Source organism: Larimichthys crocea, chromosome VIII (assembly GCF_000972845.2).
Source record: "Larimichthys crocea isolate SSNF chromosome VIII, L_crocea_2.0, whole genome shotgun sequence".
In the NCBI taxonomy this organism is placed as follows: Eukaryota; Metazoa; Chordata; class Actinopteri; family Sciaenidae; genus Larimichthys; species Larimichthys crocea.
In genome coordinates this window covers 1,198,165-1,219,407 of record NC_040018.1, presented here as the reverse complement: position 1 = coordinate 1,219,407, position 21,243 = coordinate 1,198,165, and the positions used below count along the sequence as shown (strand labels likewise).

Genomic DNA, 21,243 nt, shown 5'->3' with positions numbered 1-21,243 from the left:
ACACACACACACACACACACACACACACAGACAACATACAACAATTAAGTTTTCAGAAATGCAATTTTATTCCTTTTTGGTAAATAGTTGGAACACACACTAACTGTAACCCTAACATTAGCAATATTGTGTGTCTATTTCTTCTAAATAGACAGGCTGGAGCCTTCAGTCATCAATACTTGACAGTGCTACATCACACTCCTGCTGACTTGTACCCATGTTTTCTCACAGGTCTGCTACTAAATCAAACTGTACCTTTAATATGCAGCTCCAGAACCTGATCCAGACTTTTTCTAGCAAAGTTTTTTTTGCGAGTGGGTGATTGTTCTGTGTGAACTTTTATTCTCAAGACATCTATCTTCTATCGTCGTCCCCTAATCACTGGGCAGTTTGATCACCAGCTCTTCCTGTCCACAAGTTTCCTGGGACAGACTCTGAACTTCAAATTGCTTCCAATGGTTCTTTGCAATGTGTGTGCAACCTCAGTATCATTGAGATTAACCCATCAGAGAGATTTGTAGAAATGTGTCTTTCAATCATTCTTGAGTATCACCTTGTTAATCGGACTGCAGAGGAAGTTTTGACCCTGAAGATCATTAATCTTTTTCCACATCAGAAACCCAGAAACATTATCCACATTATCCTTTGCCCTAAGATGATAAATCACCATCAAACGATAGGTGAGGGGTTCAGAAATTGCATTTTGGCCAATGTGTTCTGCCTCTTTTGATCTACACAGCCCACTCAAACCTGACTGGTCAACACCACTACAAACGGACTACAAATGGAAACCACAAAGCTTCTGGTGCCAAAATGTTGGTCCCTCACCTTGATATTCTCTATTCATATGCAAATCTGTTTTTAGAGATTAGTATGTGTGTCAATTAGAGGCAAATTGTAACGCACTTTGGATAAAAATGCTGCACAAATGCAGCAGTTTAACATAGTCCCTCTTGTTGCTACCAAATTTCATGGCAATCCATCCACAATGTTTGTCGAGACATTTCATGCAGGCTGAAATGCTCAGAAGTGTCCGCCTGCCGGGGGTCATAGAAAAATCTTCAGTGGTTCCCCAAATCCAAAGATCATCTTGGAAACATGAATGTCTGTACCGAAATATATGTAAATCCATTTAGTTGATGTAGAGATACTTTTGCCTACTGGTGGTGCTAGATGAAAAGTCAACCAACGTCTTAAGGATCCATCGACTGGGAAACTTGAATGTCTTCACAAAGTTTCGTGGCGATCCATCCAACGCTTGTTGAGATATTTTACTTTGAAACCAAAATGGTGGATGGAAAGCAACCTATTGATGACCTTGACCATCCCCTAGACTAGAGCGATGCTGTTAGTGTAGCTAAATATACACCAACAAATGACAAAATGCTCCAAGACCTGTATAATACATCACCAAATTGCTGCTATTTTCCCTTTAATACTAAATTTTTTAATCTTATCCTAGTGTCCTTCCTGTTAGTTTCTCTGCTGACCTTCAAATTTCTTCAAATTCTTCCCTTCACGAATACTTCTCTCCATCCATCTTTCCATTGACCTGCTGATCCTTGTTGTCCAGTTTGTGTACCACTCTGAAGGCCTCTAGGAACTCGGTGAAGTCTATACTGCCATCCTTGTTGAAGTCAATACTCCGGGCCAGGTCATCGATGGCTCTGTCATCGATGTCAACCCCGAGGTGGGCACTGAAGAGACGCCAAGTCTGACGAAACTCCTCAATGGATATCAGACCTGAACGTGACACACATACATCCACATGGCTGAACTTTTGGGAATACATTTTGAATTATCACCATCAAAGAGATTCAGTACTTGTTTACCTGAGTGGTCTTTGTCTATAATGTTGAATATTATCTCAATGTCAGTCCTGTATCTGAACAGAGTTTCAGCCAAGTTTGGAGTGACCTGAAAGTAGAAAAGAAAGTGCTAAAACAACAGACTACTAAAGAACCACTAGTTGTGTTTAATGTAATAATAATTCATTATAATCCTAAAGGTACTAGGGAAAATTCCCATTTACGGTATCAGCAGTAAAATGTGTTTAAAAGCACACAATAAGAGGATGGAAGTAATATCACGATGCTATAAACAATCTGTAGGTAGCTGAGTCTGTAGTTTAACTATATGAAGAATAGACCTGAACATGGTCGATACAGTATGTGCATGAAAACACAAAGCTTGAACTGACTATATTTATTCATATAGTGCATATCGAATACGGTTTTCTGCTTATAGAGGAGTTTAAATATGAGATGTATCATATTGTTGCTGTTAGTTGAAGTCTTCCCTTTTAGAAATATTAATTGTGCCTGCATGATTCCTTGCATGCAAAGCAGGACTTACAATTCTCCAACCTGTTTTGCTTTCCTAAGACTTAAACATAGATAAAAATCCCACAAATGCACGTCATCAAGAGTTTTTAAACGTTCCTGAAAAACTATTATATAGAGAAACCAAATAAATGTAGTGTTGTAAAAGTTTGCACTGATATAAAAAAGTTAAAGTACTTTAGTAACATACAAGGATCTCAGAATAATAGTAATGATAGTAATGGTGTACTTGGTTGGTTTCCACCCGTTCACGTCTCTGACCTGAGACAGAGGAATCCCTGGTTCCATATTCTCGAAGCAGGACTGATACTCCACACTGCCATCTGCTGCCAGGCGGGCTAAGTGTGGACGCAGTGTCCTCCAGGGCAGGTCCAATCTCAGCACAGACTCCAACACCTGAGCCCATTCGCTCACGGACACACTACCTGAAAAGAAAAAAAAGATATGCTTACGTGTATCAGCTACACATTTCAACCAGGGCAAATATAAGTAAGGGTAAACAGAGTGAGAAGCCGGCACCGGTGTTATTCTGGTCGTACTGCTGGAAGCCTGACATCAGCTCAGAGCGATGTGTGAACAGCTTCTCCTTCAAGGCCCTGAGAGCAGAGCCTTCAGCAGCCCGTACTCTGCAGACACACATGGGTTATTAACTGAGAATGAGCTTTCTTACATTACTAACAGATAAGTGTTATGGAAAGCCTACATTGGCAGCAAAACCTGAACTGTTGGTATTTATGGTCTTTAAATTAATTAATCTATCTAAAGTTTCAGTACCACTACATCTAGCCTTTTTGTACCTCTGTGTCAGGGTTAGTTTGCGTGTTGTGCGGCTGACTTGGTACTGGTAGAAGCGAGGGACCAGATCTCTGCCTAGTTTGATGTACGCACCGCGGTTGCTTCCCTCCTCATAGTAATTTGATGCTGAGAAAATGGTGATCACCTAAAGAACAAACAGGTGCACACTTGTTTCTCCAGACACAAAACACTTTAAGACTTTTTGGACAATTATTAATTAATTTATGGCATCCACCGTCTACCTGTCCACCATGACAGAGCTCATATCCTTCCTGTTTGCACTCATGGGATCTGATCAGCAGCTGGAGTCCGTGTTGGAGTAGCAGTCTCTGGGTGATGTCAGGGCCGAAGTAACAGCCTCCTCCTCTGAATGTGTTGGGACTGCAGCCCTCTTGGGTTTTAGGGTCACTCCACAATATATCCACGATCTGCAGGAGAGAAGAAAGCAGGTGAATATATAGTAGTACAGTATATATTATATTTCTTCCAATTCACCCCCTTTTCTGACCTGTTTCCATTCCTGATCATGTTGTGGAGATGAAGGAGGGGGAACAGAAGTCAGAGAGTCCAGGAAAGGTACATGGAGGACATTGATAGTGTAGGTCATGCTGGGAGAAGACGGACACGGGCGAGGCGTGAGGCAGGATGGAGTTCGAGGAGAGCAGAGTGAAGAGGAGGATGACGACGATGAGGAGGAGGAGGGAGAAATGGAGACGGCGCTGTCTTGACGGCTGATCCTGCACCGCCTCTTTCTACAGAGAAAAGGGGTAGAAGTCTTATTGTACAATAAAAAAACACGTAACATCTGTAAGTGTCTGTGGCCTGCTGTCAGACCTCTGGTTCGGTGTTCTTTGGTTCTTGCTGTGGCTTCGACTGCTGCTGGGACGAGAGCCATCTGTCGATATCATTCTTTTCATCTGTCTGCTGGACTGACCGATGTCCAGCTGCTCTAAAGTGCGTCTGGGAAACCTCAGTGCAGATTTCACCTGGAGAAGGAAATAAAATGAGAAAAACGATTTGTTCTCCAAATTAAAATTCAAACTAATATATGTAGAGTGACTTAGGATAGAGGTTGGTGCAAATTGGTGATTATGGGCTATATAAACAAAAAGTTTAGACACATACTTGTACAACACTTACAGTAGAGTAAATGAAAAAAGGTAAAAATCCAACCTAAAGATACATATCATAACTATTATACATACATAAAGATACATTACTTCATTCTAAGAGTTACTTTGTGATGAATAATTTTAACATGAGAACATGTGAAATTAATTGCAATCCTTTGATACTGGTATTGATAAAGAAATCCATGTGTGATTCATGAATATATCACTTTCTGTTGTCAAAACATTCAAAGGAATAAAAATATAAAAACACATCAACAATACAAAAGGCATTGAACTGTTTCTTAAAATCGACAAATATATTTCTGATACTAGCATTGAATCAAATGACTAATGTAATATACAGTAAGTGTTTTTAATGGTGTCATTTTATGACTGCAAATTAACTGTATGTTACTTCAGTCTGAGCCAAGCTCTGAAAAACTCAGAGCATGATACCCGCTCAACACCAAACACCACAGGACCAGGACTAATGATCTAACCTCCTGTTCTTCCAATCTCTGTGCAACGTGTTCCATTTTTCAATGCTGGAGTAATACCTGGCTCCGGGTTTGCTGTGTGATTAGCTAGTCAGATTTTAAGGCTTTTTCTGTTTTGTTGGATAAAAACAGCTGGAGGGATGGATAGGAGATTTAGAGAGTGGGGATGACATGCGGCAAAGATCCCGGGCTGGAGTTAAACCCGGTTCTATTAGCCTTGATACATGGGGTGCACACTCTATCAGGTGAGCTATTGGAAACACTTCTTCCTATTAATCAAACAGAAGCCAAAAAGTAAATCAATCTAATTTGATTGAAGTCTGATATAACAGAGTTCACATTGAGTCTCTAATGATGACAGTTTATGTTTCCATTTCTCTTACCTCTAGTGGCCAAAATCGATTATCATAGTCCGGATAGAGGACATGAAGGATAGCTGCTTGTTTCCACTGACCTTGTGTCTCTCTATGGTGCTGAGAAAGTCCAAGTCTGTCTGGTCTGAAATGCCTCCGTGAACGATCAGGACTTTTCCGTCAATGACTGTTGCGACGGGCAGAAGGCTGAAAACGTCCTGAAACAGCTGGAGGATCTCACGGCCATGCGTCTGCACACAGTCACACACAGTCAGCAATCACATGCAGAATGAGCGTCTGAGTTGTGTACACGTCTGGACTTTACTGTACCTTGTACTTCTGCATGACTTCTTTTGTGAACCCATATCTGAAACAACAACGCACAAACATCACAGATATCGTACATATCAATATTTAATACACTCATGTTTGCATTAAACCTGGACGCTTTATTTCATTCCGACTCCTCTCCTCACACCTGAGGTTCATGATGTGGTCTTCATGGTTCCCTCGGTTCAGGTGCATGTTGTCGGGGTAAAGCAGAAGGTAGGCGAACAGGAGCATGACCACCTCGATTGACTTTTTCCCACGATCCACAAAGTCACCATTAAACACATATGGAGTCTCCGCAGAGGGTAGACCATTCTGAACAAAAAACGACATAAAAAAACATTTAAACAACTCAAACTTCAAATCAGAGATGTCATGTTTGATGTGGCTTTGATTGTTGTTTAAATATTTTGCATATTAGAACAGGTTCACCTTATAAAATATGAGAAGTAAGTCATCAAGCCGGCCATGCAAATCACCTGTAGCAAAAGGAAAATCACAACAACGGAGAAATAAAAATCCTGTTTCTGGCTTAATTGATCCATGATTCTTGAGTCTTAAATTCTTAAATGGTATGAAAACAGAAGATTTCTCCACTTCCACCACCAAGTGTGTGTTTTTTGTTTTTGTTATGAGTATTCTTAGATGTTGATGAGTTTAATTAAATGCAAATCTGCAGGTGGAGCAGTCGTGGAAGAGGAGTCAAGTGCCTGATCAGTGTGCAAATAAACAAGACCTCTTTTCTTGGAACGCTGCCATTAATATACAGTGAGCTGTATTTAAAACATGTTTACTGACATCAGCGATCATTATATCAGTAAGCAGGTCATTCACCTATCCAGTGGCTGAATGTAACAGGTACAAAAGCAGCAGTGTCACAGCAGCAAATAGTTACAATAAGACTGAATTTTCACATATGAACTAAAAAATAATTTTGAATCTTGAATTAACAGGTGAAACTGAGGTCACGGTCACCCACCACATATAGTGATATCTTTGGTGTAGGATGTTGACAAGTGGATGATGTTGGGCATCTGTTTGAGGAGCTTTTTGGTCTCGTACAGCAGCTGCAGAACATATCTGGCATGTAGACTCTGTGGGGAAGAAAAGTAATGAGTCCCTGAAAGCAGAAATCTAAACCAGACGATCAGAAGTATGACCGAGAAAGCTCAGATTCAGTACCTGCTGCTCCTTAAAAGCACTGAGGAGGGCGTTCGTATCAGAGACGGAGAGAGGAAACGTCAGTCGTGGCCCGGTGTACGACTCTGGAACAGGGATCAAGTTGTAGCAGGTCTCTCTGTCTAACCAGGGGTCGACTACCGGGTCCAGCAGCTGGGAGATCAAGTCTGGAAGATACAGTGTGGAGAGCTGTGAACATTCTGAGTGAATTTGATTAAAATGAAAACAAGAGGTCCACACACAAACATCTTGGTGGTGTACACCATATTTTCTGGTCTAAACGTAAACTTAAATGCTAAAAGTAGGCAATCAATCAATCAATAACATCTTCCACCACACTATATATATTATCACTCATGACTTCAATATACATTGCAAAATATAACTGATATTAGTCTTTTTGGCTTTACCAGCGTCCTGAATACCTAACAAATCAAGGTATTCAGGTAATCCAGAGTTGACATCAAGCATTCCTGGTGATTGATCTGCAACCTTACACACAATAGCCTAAAACCAGAGATACTGGAGGGCCACCGATAAACAGGATGGCGAAATCTTTGTTGGTAGACAAATTTATATCACTTCAAAGTTTACAGTCATCAACCAACTCTGATAGGTGAGGTATAACGAAAGCAAAGATTGTCTCACATTTTATTATGCTCCCCAAAGAACTTTAATTATGGTAATGTTTTGATCTGTCATGGATCTGATGAAAACATAGGGATGGGTGATACGAAATGTTTTTTTTTTTTACATAACACAGATACTGATCATTTCTTCAATGGGTATGTGATTTTACAAATGTTACATCGTGTTTGTGTTTGTCTTCCTTCTAACTTTCAGGCCGTGCTTTTTTTAAATGTTAAACATTTAAAGGTTGCTCGCATTGCTGCTGTGCCACTAGTTTCTTGCCACTAATAGTGCGTCTTGCTGTAAAAAGTAGCACAACACCACGCTACGTTTCCGTCGTTTCTGCCATTCTCTCACAAGCTTGATGTGGAAGTCTGCGACTGTGATCGGCTGCAAGCTCAGTTCGCTCATGTCACACAGGTTTCCACAGTTATGTGAGAGGGGCCTGTTTATTGGCACACATAAAGAAAAGTACTGAAAGTGATGTTTTTGAGGATTCAGTACCAAATGAGTAGCTTGTGAGTATCAAAGTATTTAATAATCCTTTTGCAAACTACCTGGTGAACATTCCTGTACAAGACTGTACAGTTCAGTTAATTTAAAAAACACATTCTTCTTATCTTGTAGTACTTCATTTCTTTTATATACGTCTTTTTTTTTTTGCTGTTATGCACCAAAACACAGAGACAAATGTCTTGCATGTGAAAACCTACTTGGGAATAAACCAGTTTCTGATTCTGATCCCTGTCCCTACTCTGCTGGATTTAACTTAAAATGGGAACACATCAAAGTCTGTGGACAGGTGCTGAGAAGTACTAATGTGTATGTGAAAACAGTTGTATGAAGCCATTTGTGATCACGTGAATCACCATCGTTTGGAGGTGAAGACTACAAGTTTGAAAATTCTGGTTGAGACTCTTAACATTACACACCAAAATCTCAGATTGCTGACAGTCCAATCAGAGTTGGTTTGTGGGTAATGTAGGCACCAGGTTTTGACACTGAAGTAAAATGTGGTGATTATAAAACAGGGTGACATTTGTGGATCCTTTTCTTTTGTAAAAAAGGCACAAAAGAACAAACTGATTGTGTCTTAAAGTAACACGGATGAAGTAAAATCTCTATTCTACAGACTGGAACAGATTTTAATTTGTAGTTCCTTGTAATAAACAGCTTGACACAGCACCACATGGAGCTCTTTGTGACCTTACTGTTGTATTAAAAGACCACTCCAATATGCTAATAAAACTGATGGCCTCTAATTTATGCAAACAAACAAAGCATGAACAGACATCTACCTACAGGCCTACTTCTCTTTTGTCTATTTACCCCCTTAGTGTCTGTGAAATGTCCTCTATACTGTCAAACACACACACACAAATAATAATAAATACAGACCGGCCTCTTCGTGCCACGTATGTTGACTCAGTGTTAAAGATGATGTACTGTAGGTGTTTAGCAATAAGGGCTGACCTAAGGATTAGCTTGTCAATGGAGCATTATGCTTTTTAGCTGGATGAGTGGGTCAGTACATACTTAAACCACAGCTGTGTCAGCGCAACACACCAACACATTGGCCTCCACATTCACAGTAGTTGCTAAGCAACAGGGTATACGCAATGGGTTTTCTAATCTAGACCAAAATACAGTGGCGTGACTAACAAAACTGGTGTTAATTTGATGGAGGTGAAAAATGCATCTATATATAATCTCCCCGTGTTAGAACATGCTGAAAACAACAACCATTAATAGCAACTAATAATTAATAAACTGGATGAAATGGCAGTATTTTATAAAATTCCACCTCATTTATCTTTAAAAGAATGGGTGCAACATCCTTCTTTGATCATTCAGTTTCATATAATTCAAAGAAAAAGAAAAATTAAAAATGATGTTTAAAGCTAGAAAAATGCATGAATAAAAGGCTCAAAATAGCCTCAAGAAATTTTGTTTTTAATATGTGACACAAGCAGGCCTGAAGGTGCTATTAGGAGGGAAAGCTTTGCAGAATAATAAAAGGAGACTAAGCATGTAATCCCTGCATTCACTGAAAACATGTTACATCACATCCATACTGTTAGTAAATCACTGTTACTAAAATACTCTGTTACTAAATTAGCATGTTCAGAATAGCAAAAATCTGAATATTCAGAGTATTTTCGGTCCTAACCTGGCCCGTTTCCATTCAGCTGAGTGAAGTTGTTGAGCATGAAACTGAAGAAACTGGAGAGCTGAAGAAAGAAGAAAAAAAAAACATGTTTAAGCTTTATGACACTTCTGAAAATTAGCAGACTTTTATAGCAATGCTTGTGCTGAGAGTCACCTGTAGCTGGTCCTGTTCCCCGGCATATTCAATGGACTGAAAGATATTCCAGGTGTACCTGCGTCGCATCTCCAGACGGGCTATGTAACGCCGGTACCATCGCTGGATCAAAACAGCTGCCTTCATAGCTACAACAAATCGACAAGACGGATGACCCGGACGACTGAGAAGCTTCACAGACTACCAGTGTTTACATTTTATTTAGATAACTAGAGTCTCATACGTCCAGTTCATGTATAGAAAATGTGAGACTCTTCAGCTCTTATTTTCATTATTTAATGCACACTGACAGGAATATTTCTTTATATCTGAATCTTTAATTCAAGACTATGATTCTACTGCGTCTTTTGTAAATTAGCACTCTGGAAAACATCATTAAATAGATGATAGATACACACATGCATGCATGCACATGTTACATATGTCAGAGACTGATGTATGAGCAGGGTCTTACTCAGAGCCGGGCTGGGAGTCTTAAGTGTGTCTTCTGCGAGAGGAGAAACTTAAATTCAGCACAAGAAACTAGTAATTGAATAAAACACATAACATAGCAAGAGAGATAACAAGACACAGGGGAGGTCACGAGCAACAGTGGGACTGGTGAAACTAAGCAAATTAAAAGAGCTTTCAGGAGAAACAGAACTCATTAAAGAGAGGAGAGAAGACAGACTGCGCAGATAAGCAAAGCACCATCTGTCAAACATCTGGAGTGTGTGTGGAGGAAAATTTACTTCTGCAAAAATAATTACCATCAGATTTATACTACACAGTGTGACACTGAGATGCGTAAAATATCACAGCCGTGACCATGGCTAATAATAGATTATTTAGGGAGCGCCTCACAAAGAATGTTACAGAAGAGCGAGACAAAAAAACTGAAATGAACAATAAGACATCTTATTAAAAAAAACTAAGACAAATGTTGACCGTGACATGACTGCAGTCATGTTTAGTTTTAGATTATTTTCATAATTGATCAGTCTGCCGGTTACTTTCTCAATTAATCTATTCATTGTTTAGTCGATGAAATGTAACAAAAGAATGGCCAGCACAATTTCTTACAAGTCAAAGATGATGTCTTTAAATGTGTTGTGTTGACCCAGTTTACAATGATATTATGATATTATGTTTAAAAAAAGAATGATTACTCAAGTTATCAGGATAGTTGCAGATTATTTTTTTGTCAATGCACAACAGATATTTAAGGATCTATACTATGAGTTGTGTATTGTAGACTTTAAAAGAGATTTGTAAAATAAATGAAAGTCTGTGTAAGGACACAAAAAGCTGGGTTACATCATGTTCACTATAATAAAAGCTTAATTTACTTCTGAGCTTGCACTCTATCTAGCATCCAACACTTCTGCTCTGTTTGTGCTCATCTACCCACAGACCAGAGGTGTGAAGTTGTCAGCTCTAATTTGATGCCAGGGTTGTTTTGTTTTTTTCACACATTTCCTCAGGGACGAAGTCAAAATGCCAACATTTTCCTGCTGACAGGACAAAAAATAATCTGACTGAAGGGACCATAATCACCTGTCTCCACTCTTTTCCCTTGTGTCTCTGTAGCAACGGAGGTGCCACATCCCATGGTGACCAACAAGGAGGACCTGGGGTCACATTAGTCAGTTTTTCCCCCAAGCTGGCAGCAGTGGGTCACATCTGACTCGTAGCATATGACAGCTGCAATGACACCTGAGAAGTAAGAACACCATTGTTGTCATGCTGGCATCAGCCAGTGGAGACAGAGCGGAGTCAGCATCTCTAAAGTCCTGGAAAGACTTCATCCAGTCTCACGTCACAGCAGCAGGGCTTACCTCAGCGTTTGCTGGGTCACCTGTTGCAGTATTTACAGATACAGCACTGATGAAAAACAACTGCTCATTTACTCAAGGACTGTATTTAAGTACAATTAGGAGCTGCCTGTACAACTTTATGTTCCATTACAGTTCAGAGGCAAGTAACGTATTGCTTTGTGGATTTAAGAGTGACACAATTAGATTTACTTTATGTTTATCATAGAGGCTAAGATCTCTGTGATGGTCATTCTGTATTATTACAAATTAATGAAATATAAGTTGGCTACATAATACTTTTTGTACTTTTACTTTGGTAAGATTTTGAATGCGGAGTGTTTCTACACGGTGGTACTGTCACTTTCTTCTTAATTCAAAGATCTGAGTATATTATCACTGCTGCAGGGATCATATCTGACATCCATCACGAACAACTCCTCTCACCTCCTGCCTGAGACTGTGACCTTAAACAGCTCCTTCAGCAACAGACTGCTACTCCCACCATGTAGGAAGAAGCGCTACCACAGGTTCTTCATTCCAACAGCTGTCAGACACACCAGCATGACTTCATGACTTTTTTCTTCTATACATTTGTTATTTATGAGTAATTTCTTATCCACCTTGTGTATAGGAGCTGCTGTCACCAGTGTGGGATCATCCATCAAGTCCATCTTATCTTTTACATGTAAAGAAGCATTTCAACAAAAAAGTCAAAACTGATTTGGTTGATTTTAGTGAATTAGTGGGAATAAAACACATGTTTTCCGTCCTTATTCTAAACCCCTTCCATATGTAAATAAATCATTCACCTATTTACAAATCTCACAACACATGTGCCACAATAACGACACAGTAGGAATAAAATCAAGCTTGTAAAGGGCTGTAAATCACGGTTCAACACGCTCAAACAGCCCATGCTTTTAACAGATCGGGGCACTGTAAAGAACAAATCAAACTGAAAAAAGGTAAATGTTGCTTGTTGCGCATCATTTCCCAACACTGTGCATATTGTTCGCATCCGGAGTGTTTGTTCTTTATGGTTCCTACCTGCAGCTTGTATCCGCACGATCCGGAAATCATGAATGGGGCACACAATCCATGTAAGGCAAGAAAAAAAAAAAAACTCGTATCGAAACTGCAGACAAACGTTGCGCTACATGTCCTCTGAATTATCAACAGCAGGTTGGAGTGTCAAAGGTAATAATAGTGTTTGCAGAGGAGCTGCTGCTGCAGGAGGAGGAGGAGGCATCACCAGGTGGACTGAAAACACAACACAGCAGGGAGGACCTCCTCCTCCACCTGCTCAGTACTTTAAATACGTCTGCAGTATTTCACAGGTAATTTCCTCCATTACTCAGCTTACTCGTCCTTCGGTGCCACATGTATTTAACTTTTTTTTTTTTTGCCTCACAAAAAGCTCTTCAACAAATGCAAAAAGTGAAAATTGTTGTGGATGATTGTGATCCTCAGATGATGACTTTTAATTACCTTCACTCTGGCACCACCCTCAGGCCCTAACCCCAAATGTGTTTTCTGGCATCAAAAAAGTATTTTAATAGCTACTAGAAGGTGACCAGACACACACACACACACGTGTGGGAAAAGTAATTAAGCATCCTAATTATGAATTTCATTTACAAAATTACAGGGCTAAACAGAAAGTGGAATAGATGTGAGCAGCAAACATTTTAATTTTAAGGCAGTTGCATGTTTTGACTGCAGAGCACACTTTATTGGATTTGATCAGGAAGTGAGCTAGCAGCTAGAGAACAAGTGTCCTACAGGAGCATGTTAGCCAATATGGGTAATATTACCTCACTGCAAGTGCACCAAATCTAATGAAACCAGATAACATTCCAATATGTTATTAGAAACTTGTGTCTACCTTGACATTAGTTTAAAACATTCACACTCAGATCTAAATTACTGCTAGGAGTCAATACTTCACCATGCAATCCTTGCATAAAAGGCAACAGATTAAAAATGAATAAACTCTTTATTAATAAAACATAAAATTCTTGTATATCTTAAGTCCAACTCTTCACGCAGCACCAGTTCTTGTACCAATCCTCCGTTGTACAAGCGTGACAGCAGCATTGATCTCCTGCAGGGTGACGACCTTTAGCCTATTGGTTTTTGAGAGCCGGGATGCCTCTAAGCTCACCAGTCTGAGCAGGACTGGTTTGGGAAAGCTGAGCCGACTGGCCATAAGATCAAGACTCCTCATCCCAGCCGGATTGACCTGTAGGAGAGATTACAAGTTGATTTAAGACCAGAAGACTCTTTGCACGGTGTTAATCCAAAGCACTGTGACTGCACAGGCCAATGGAAAAGACTCACTGAAACATTGAAGTCAACACCATGTGTCCTCACAAAGCTACAGCTTTTTGCTGTGTTTCTCACCTCTTTATGAACTCTATAGATGAATGTGGAGTGAGCTCGAATCCTCTTCTTTGTTTGCGAAGGAATCCTGTGTGTTGCTCTGGCAGGAGCTTTCATTTTGCTGTATCAGTTCAGAGTAAAAAAAAAAACAAATAAACTGATGAAATTTACAGCAGCTTTTTTCTGGAGGCAGCCAGGAGCGAGAGCAGGGTTTGAAAGAGTGCGTGAGGAGTGAAAGTGATGTTTTGATGAATACAAATTGAAGACAGCTTTGCTTAATTAGGCTTAATTACTTTCACCCACCAGGCTTTGAAACCTTCAGCGTGAGTTCAGCCGGCTTTAGTCTTTTAGTATTTACAGTCGAGAGAAAAGTCAAATATAAACAGGAACATAACTGTCTAGCCACATTTTCCATGATCTGCATTACTTCTAAAAAATAAAATTGTAATGTCTGTTATTCTTTATTAAATGATTTGAGTATGTTTATATGAGACGTTCTCCTACATGCTTGAAAATCTGCAGTGGTTCAAAAGAAATAGACAAAATTCAAAATCTGTCTTAAAGACAAACTCACTATGATCTCTTGTTTATTATTACATCATGTGTAGAGGGAACATTAATCTTAATCTCACTGCGGAAAATGCACATTGTACATTACATTGATTTTTGGCATCTACTCATATCTTGAGATAGAAGATGTAGAGCATTTATCATGACTGCATTTTACAAAGAAATTATGATTTGAGTCACTTATTACAAGTCTTTTCACTAAATAAACTCATAGAGAAGCAAAATTGAGGATTTATGCTTTAAGATTTTTGGGCTTTATTTTGCTTCCTTTTTACAAAATATTTAGCAAGTTCCAGTCATGAGGATTTATAGATGTACTTTAGTGTGGAAGAGATTTTAAAAAATGTAATCCAATAATTCACTTCTTTAGTATATCAATAATAGTGGATTGATTTTTAGGATTACAATACATGAACTGTATTCAGTGTTTCTAAATTCCTATACAGACTTTTATTATAAAATCAAGGTTAATATGATAATGAAACCAGCAAAACATATTCAGCAAACATATGAGGAAAGCCATAAATTCACCCAAAAGTAGACCTTCTGGTCAATTATATGGATCACAAAGCTCAGCATAAGCCATCACCACCCTCCAGCCTCTTCTCTCTTGCTCATGCAGTTAACCCAAATCTGTCACATGACTGATTGCCTTTTGTTTTTTTTTCTGCAGGATTTTTTGACTTGACCTCTGTCACTGTGCAGTGATTCTCAGAATGAGTGCTGGTGGTCGTTGTTGTTGATGGTGGTGGGTGAAAAGCTGTAGGAGGGGCTTTGTCAGATAAGGACAGCATTAGGTAAGGCCATTAGTGTCCTTTGGATTATTGTAATCCAGCCTCTCTATCACTGCTGCCTTGGTTGTTCAGTCTACAGTCGGTGTCATCTTGTTGGAAGATGGCTCTCAACATGCAGCGTTTCCTGCTGGCCCTGCTTCTTCTGGGAGCTAACGGTATGATTTCTGTTTTTTTACATCCTGGTCATCAGTGTGTTTTAGAAAGTGTGTAAATCTTTGGAGTTAAACTGGGCAACATGTTCAGGAAAACCTATGAAACTCTGATCTCAAAGGACAAACAGATTCCTTACTGAGAATAAGAGAAATACAGGATATTTCCTTGGTAATACTTAAAATTTATTTTGTGTCTGCATTGTGTTTATTTACCTATTCTTAATCCGGTTAAATTGGCAGATTGATGCACAGATTTTGTTTGCTACAATGGGTTTCTTCTGTGTCCTAACAGTCTTTTTTTCCTCCCCTCCTCTATGCTTCGTCGGCTGGCTGGCAATTGTTTTGTCTCTGTCCATCTGGCTGAACAGTGTTCATCATTCATGCTCAAGAGGTATGAAGACACCTCAGTAAAATGTCAGAGATTATTTTTTTTTAAATGCAGTTCAGACTTATCCACACCAGAGAGATCTCATTTTGGAGTTTAGCTATCTCTCTCCACATGACATTGATCAATATAAAATGATTTCCTTGGGAAAAAACACTGGAAATCTGCTGTGATGAGATAATATTTATAATTTTGTTATTTCTAATGACACTATTTTGGATTTGCATCTATTAAATGTTGTTTGTGTGTGTTTATATGAGGTGGGAGTGACTGAGGCATGGACCAGCAGGTCCTGCAAATGTGATTGTGAAGGAGCCGAATCCCCGACTGAGTTTTCCTCCATTCGGACCAGCTCTTCTATGGTGCGAGGAGTGGACTGCATGCCAGGTAAGAGCCAGTAACACGTGACTTTGTTAAAAAAATACACCTGTTCATTTGTCCGAAACAAATGGTTTCCATTTACTTAAATATGTTTTTTTGACCCACTAATTAAGTGACTTTTGTTGATTGGACAAACTGATAATAGTACTTAATAAAGAGACTACAATGCCGTAGATCTGCAACTAATGATTACACTTAATGATCATTTAATCTGCTGAATATCTTCTCAATTAATGGGTTAATTGTTTTGTTAATGAAATCCAAATAAACTCATGCAATTAACTTAAGACATAAAATAAGACAAAGAAAAGCTGCAAATCTCCACAGTTAATACGATGAAACCACACAGCATTTTTCTTTTCTTTTCTTCTTTTCTTGTTAAATTTGTGTCAACTGATGAATCAAATTGAGAAATCTTTTGCTCCACAGTGCTGATGGATGGAGAGTTTTACTCTGTGTGTGTGTGAGAGAGGGAGAGAAGAATCTCTATATGTACATGTACATGCATGAGTGCATTAGCCTCCAGATTTGACGCCACAGGGTGGACATGCTCCACTGGACATCCTCAGAGGAGATGATGCAGATGGAGGCATGATAAGAAACAGAAATAACTCCACCAAGGCTGCATAATCCTCTAAATTTCAGTAACAGAAAATGTGAATCTGCATCTGGATCAGAATCTGCATCGAAACACACAACACAGGCTGATAATAAATGGATGCATTTTTGCTCACAGTATTACCCCTGGACCTGCTCATGGATTCAGATGTGAGCCAAAAAAACTGCTGTTTGAAAATGAAAGTTCATTTTTGGCTCATTAGAAAGTCCATTAATAGTATGTCTTCATATCTATCATATCTTCATCAAAACAAATCAAGACAAAACAAACTCAGCCTCATCGAGCCTGAGATAGAAAGATCAGATTTGAATCTTGTCAGGCTTGAAGAGAAGAGACAGTTGATGTACAGTGAAAGGGTTTTCCTCAGTGAATTAGTGTGTTTCAACTGAGCCACAAATCACATGGCAACCGGTGACGGAAAGGAGAAAGAAGTTCAGCAGATAATCATTATCTGAGAACATGATGCTCAGATTACGGAGCTCTTAATAGACTGTGCCAATCACACAATCACAGAAACCAGTAATTACCCCGACATGGACCTGGTGATGATAAATGATGAGTGAGACAGACTTGCCTGCTCAGCCTCAGACTTTATTCTACCTCAGTTCCTCGTGTCTCACCTCTTGTTTTTTTTTAAACAGCCATCTGAATATGTTTTATTCTAGTTGTAAAATACATTAGGGAGGACTACAGAGTCACTCGCATTGCTGTTATGTAAACACTTATCTTCTGACTCACACAGACTCTGCTGCTGCTGCTGTATGCGTTGTAATACTGGGATTAGACTGGATGTGACCCTGTGCCAGATAGGCTTAAGCCAGTAGTAAACAAAAGCGCAGCAGGTTTCTCCTCCACGTATCCACAGCTGATGTTTTAATCTGAAAAAAAAATCTTTCATCTCTCTCATTCATATTTTTAGCATGTATCTTTACTAATTCAACAGAGGCTCTCGTGTGATTTTAGTCGGAAAGTGGGAGGGCAGATTGACAGATCAAAACATGGGAGCAACACGCAGCTAAAGCTGTTGGGAGTCGAACACGACCATCTGTCCGCCTGCCGCCCTAATGGACATCGCTGATCTCTCACTGTGGAGAATTAAACTCCAGGCTTTTAGGATGGGATATGGGTCACACTGGGGCTGCTAACCACAGGGGCTTTGGGAGCAGGAGGGTGTGAGGATGAGAGTCAGCAGGGGTGAGAATGGAGAAAGAGGAAAGGATAGAGAGATGGAGAATTAAGCACCCATAGGCTTAGTGATGATCATTTTATGGTCATGTTTCGGTGTTTTACTGCTTAGCTCCTGGCAGACATGTTTGTGTTCTAATCTATCGGGGGTGGTGACCTTGAAATCTGTGTAGCCAGGAGGTCTTTAAAGTGAAATACACTGATATTAACTGGAACTAGAAAATGCAACGCTGACATGCGGACAGCTAAAATCATTTTGAAACCACTGCTGGAGTTGTAGAAATGAATAGCCTGAAAATAACACAAATACATGGCAACGCAATAAATTGCCACCACTAAACACAGTGGTAGATGTCATAGGGCTTTTGCACTTGTTTAACAGAAAAGCAGGGAGAGATAGGATATGACATGTAGCAAAAGACCTCAGGTTGGAGTCAAACCCATGTCACTGCAGCAAGGACGAAACCTTTTGTACATGGGGCACATGTTCTACCCCTTGTTCAGACAGTTTGACATTATTTTCTTGAGGAAAGCCACTCAACTACTCACCGTCTTGGTAGAACTGAAAGGATTAATAGTGAAAAAGAGTGAGAGGTCCTGATCGTTAGACACTGCTACGGGTATAATCAATAATCCAATCAACGATGTGTTTCTGTGTGAGCGATCTCAGGTTTGAGTTTGAGTCTGCCACTGAGCTGCAGAACTCAACACAGGAATCATAGCCAGAGTTAAAAAATATCCTAATAGTGAGTTGACAATTAGAAAGTGCTGCAGGTGTAATTAATCAAATCCAATCAAAGTTAGCTGAGGGTTTTAAATGGGACTGCTCCATTAGTGTTTAATTGAACACAGTGATACAAACTGTCATGGTGGTGATATAGCAGTAGCAGTAGAAGTAGAGTGGACCAACCTTGGGGTCATGTGCATTTTACCCATTTACTTACATTACAAAATAAATTGAAAAAAGTTTAATACTGTAAAAAGTATAAGAGTCCTTAAAGTTCTAAACAATTTGACATTCAAATGGTTTCTGTGGCTGAAAGCATGCAGGAATCAAAGTCGACCCAAAACATATGTTATAGGAATAATAGACTTCATGCTTGAAGCATTCACACTATTAAAACCTTTGTTATAATTTTGTCTCTGCAGAGTGTCCGTACCACAAGCCTCTGGGCTTCGAGGCCGGATCAGTGAGTCCAGACCAGATTACCTGCTCCAATCAAGATCAGTACACCGGCTGGTTCTCCTCATGGCTCCCAAGCAGGGCCCGGCTTAACAGCCAGGGCTTCGGGTAGGTACAGACCAACACTTAGACGCCTAGACAGTAAACAAAACATTTGCAGAGCTGTACAGATTTATGTATTTTTCAAGCTTCAAGATTTATTTTACTTTTAGCTCACAAAATGTTGCTTTCGCCAGACACGGTTGACTGTACTGTCTCAGCTAAAAGACCGTAATAAACAAATGTCTGGCCATCTGCCATCTGTGAGGGACAGTACTAGAAAATGTCACCCATCTCTTACGTACGGTGCATTTGGTAAGGTTGACATGCAATATGTTCTTGCTTTAAAACATCAAAATATAAATAAGACAAGCACTGCATGAATATATATGCTTAATAAAACTGCTGTCTCTCAGGAGCTGATATGAGCAGTTCACTTCTGTTTTGCTGGGAACTGAAGCGCAATCCTAAATATTTTCTACTGCTGCATTATATCCAGTGTTCGTGTTCCTCCTACAGGTGTGCCTGGCTGTCTAAATTCCAGGACAACAGTCAGTGGCTGCAGGTTGACCTGAAGGAGGTGATGGTTGTGTCAGGCATCCTCACTCAGGGCCGCTGTGACGCTGACGAGTGGATCACCAAGTACAGCGTTCAGTACCGCACAAACGAGAAACTCAACTGGATCTATTACAAAGACCAGACTGGAAACAACAGGGTCAGTCAAAACAAAATAAAATCACTGTAGAATATATGTGACAAACACAAAAATCTGGTCTTATTTTGATGAAAATGTGATGAATCTAAATGGGATGGGATCTGAAAGGTGAGGTGAGGCGGTTACAATCAGCAACTACACTGTTAGATTCCCATAACTCCTACACACTGGTCTTTATACAAAAAAGTATATTTGTGTCAGTCTAAACTCCGTCCTGCCCTCCTCTCTCCTCAGGTGTTTTATGGAAACGCTGACCGCTCCTCGTCTGTGCAGAACCTGCTGCGACCGCCCATTGTGGCGCGTTACATCCGCATCCTCCCACTCGGATGGCACACACGCATTGCCGTGCGCATGGAGCTGCTGCTCTGCATGAACAAATGTGTGTGAACCTCTCCTCCCACCATCCCCGAGGCCTTGTCCCAAAAATTCATCTACACCTAAATCGCCCCCGTCGTCAGAGTGTGTGGTCCTTTTTATTTTATCTGCAGATTTGGCCTCCTTCAGCTACATAAAAAAAAACCACAAGCTGAGACAAAAACATTCTGTTTGAAACCCTTTTGTCAAGAACACAAACAAAACTGTTTGACTTATGCGATTTCATTAAAAGATTTGTTTGATGTGCTCGATGAGCTTTCATTCACTCCACTCTCCATTGTCTCTGTTAAACCCGTGTCTCACACTGGGGGCTTTTAATTTGGTGAGTTCTCAATAGATTGTTTCATTTGCAATGAAATGGCATAAATTCAAAGCAATAATTAGATATCGAGAGGGAGAAACAGTGTTGCTATGGAGGTTGTATCCACTGGTCTGAGACAAGCACTCGTCTTTCTGTCTCTCTTCATGTGTATAAATTACATCTACTTCTCCTGATATTTAGACAGGTTAACAGGGAATTTACAGCTCTGCACCTCTCAGTCAATGTCTCCTTATTGCCTTTAAATGAGGCCGGAGGTTTCTACATTTTTTTTTGGCAGCAAATCTCATTAAAAGCAAAAACCAACAATCTTACCAGCATGTGTTAGTATTACCTGATGGATCTTATTCCTTTATTTTTGAGCCACACTAGTGACATGTTCCTTTATTACCATGAAAAGAGTAATATATGTAATGTTTACTGAAAACTACAATACCCAGTTGATATAAAATGATTTAAAAAAATTTAATCTGAAAATTGTAACCCAAGTTTAAAATCAAAGGTCATCCTGATTATGAATCAGTGATTTTAGGACTCACAGTCAGCCAGAAAGTGTTAAGAAAAGGACTAACTTGGTCTTATCATGAGGATTTGTTGAAGAAAAATGTGGATTAATGCCCGACTTGTGTTTAAATATGTGCGTGATCTCACTCTTGCTACAAAGATCGATGGAATGATGGAAAATAATATTCAGATGTGGTTTTGTATTGTGGTTAACTCCCGATATCAATAAAATTTCCCATGGTGCTTTGAGAACACAGAGCAGAGTTTTATTTACTCTAAAAAA

The 21,243-nt window shown here is 39.6% G+C and overlaps 2 protein-coding genes and 1 long non-coding RNA gene across 4 annotated transcripts; 1 reads left to right on the top strand and 2 right to left on the bottom strand.

Moving 5' to 3' along the window:
* Positions 1–49: 49 nt before the first annotated feature.
* ppef1 (protein phosphatase, EF-hand calcium binding domain 1) lies at positions 50–12,486 on the bottom strand. Its single transcript, XM_019278100.2, has 19 exons — positions 12,405–12,486; positions 11,098–11,256; positions 10,016–10,048; positions 9,562–9,689; positions 9,409–9,469; positions 6,612–6,775; positions 6,409–6,523; positions 5,862–5,908; positions 5,578–5,744; positions 5,430–5,466; positions 5,201–5,350; positions 3,972–4,123; positions 3,646–3,889; positions 3,380–3,565; positions 3,140–3,282; positions 2,862–2,968; positions 2,604–2,767; positions 1,833–1,917; positions 50–1,743 (listed from the first exon to the last, which is right to left on the bottom strand). Exons 2-19 carry the CDS (start codon positions 11,150–11,152, stop codon positions 1,517–1,519), a joined length of 2,265 nt encoding a protein of 754 aa, XP_019133645.1. The 5' UTR covers positions 11,153–11,256; positions 12,405–12,486; the 3' UTR covers positions 50–1,516.
* A 95-nt stretch (positions 12,487–12,581) lies between these two features.
* On the top strand, positions 12,582–21,243 carry rs1a (retinoschisin 1a). 2 transcript variants are annotated; one of them, XM_010731847.3, is made up of 7 exons: positions 12,582–12,694; positions 14,983–15,258; positions 15,624–15,646; positions 15,901–16,027; positions 18,975–19,116; positions 19,567–19,762; positions 19,997–21,243. In XM_010731847.3, the coding sequence occupies exons 2-7, from the start codon at positions 15,204–15,206 to the stop codon at positions 20,147–20,149; spliced, it is 696 nt and encodes a 231-aa protein (XP_010730149.2). In that variant the 5' UTR covers positions 12,582–12,694; positions 14,983–15,203; the 3' UTR covers positions 20,150–21,243. The 2 variants fall into 2 exon arrangements, with proteins under 2 accessions (XP_010730149.2, XP_027137340.1); XM_027281539.1 differs by having other exon boundaries at positions 12,624–12,694; positions 15,176–15,258.
* Positions 13,029–13,979, bottom strand: LOC113746332 (uncharacterized). Its single transcript, XR_003462758.1, has 2 exons — positions 13,761–13,979; positions 13,029–13,599 (listed from the first exon to the last, which is right to left on the bottom strand). It is a non-coding gene; the product is annotated as an uncharacterized LOC113746332 (long non-coding RNA).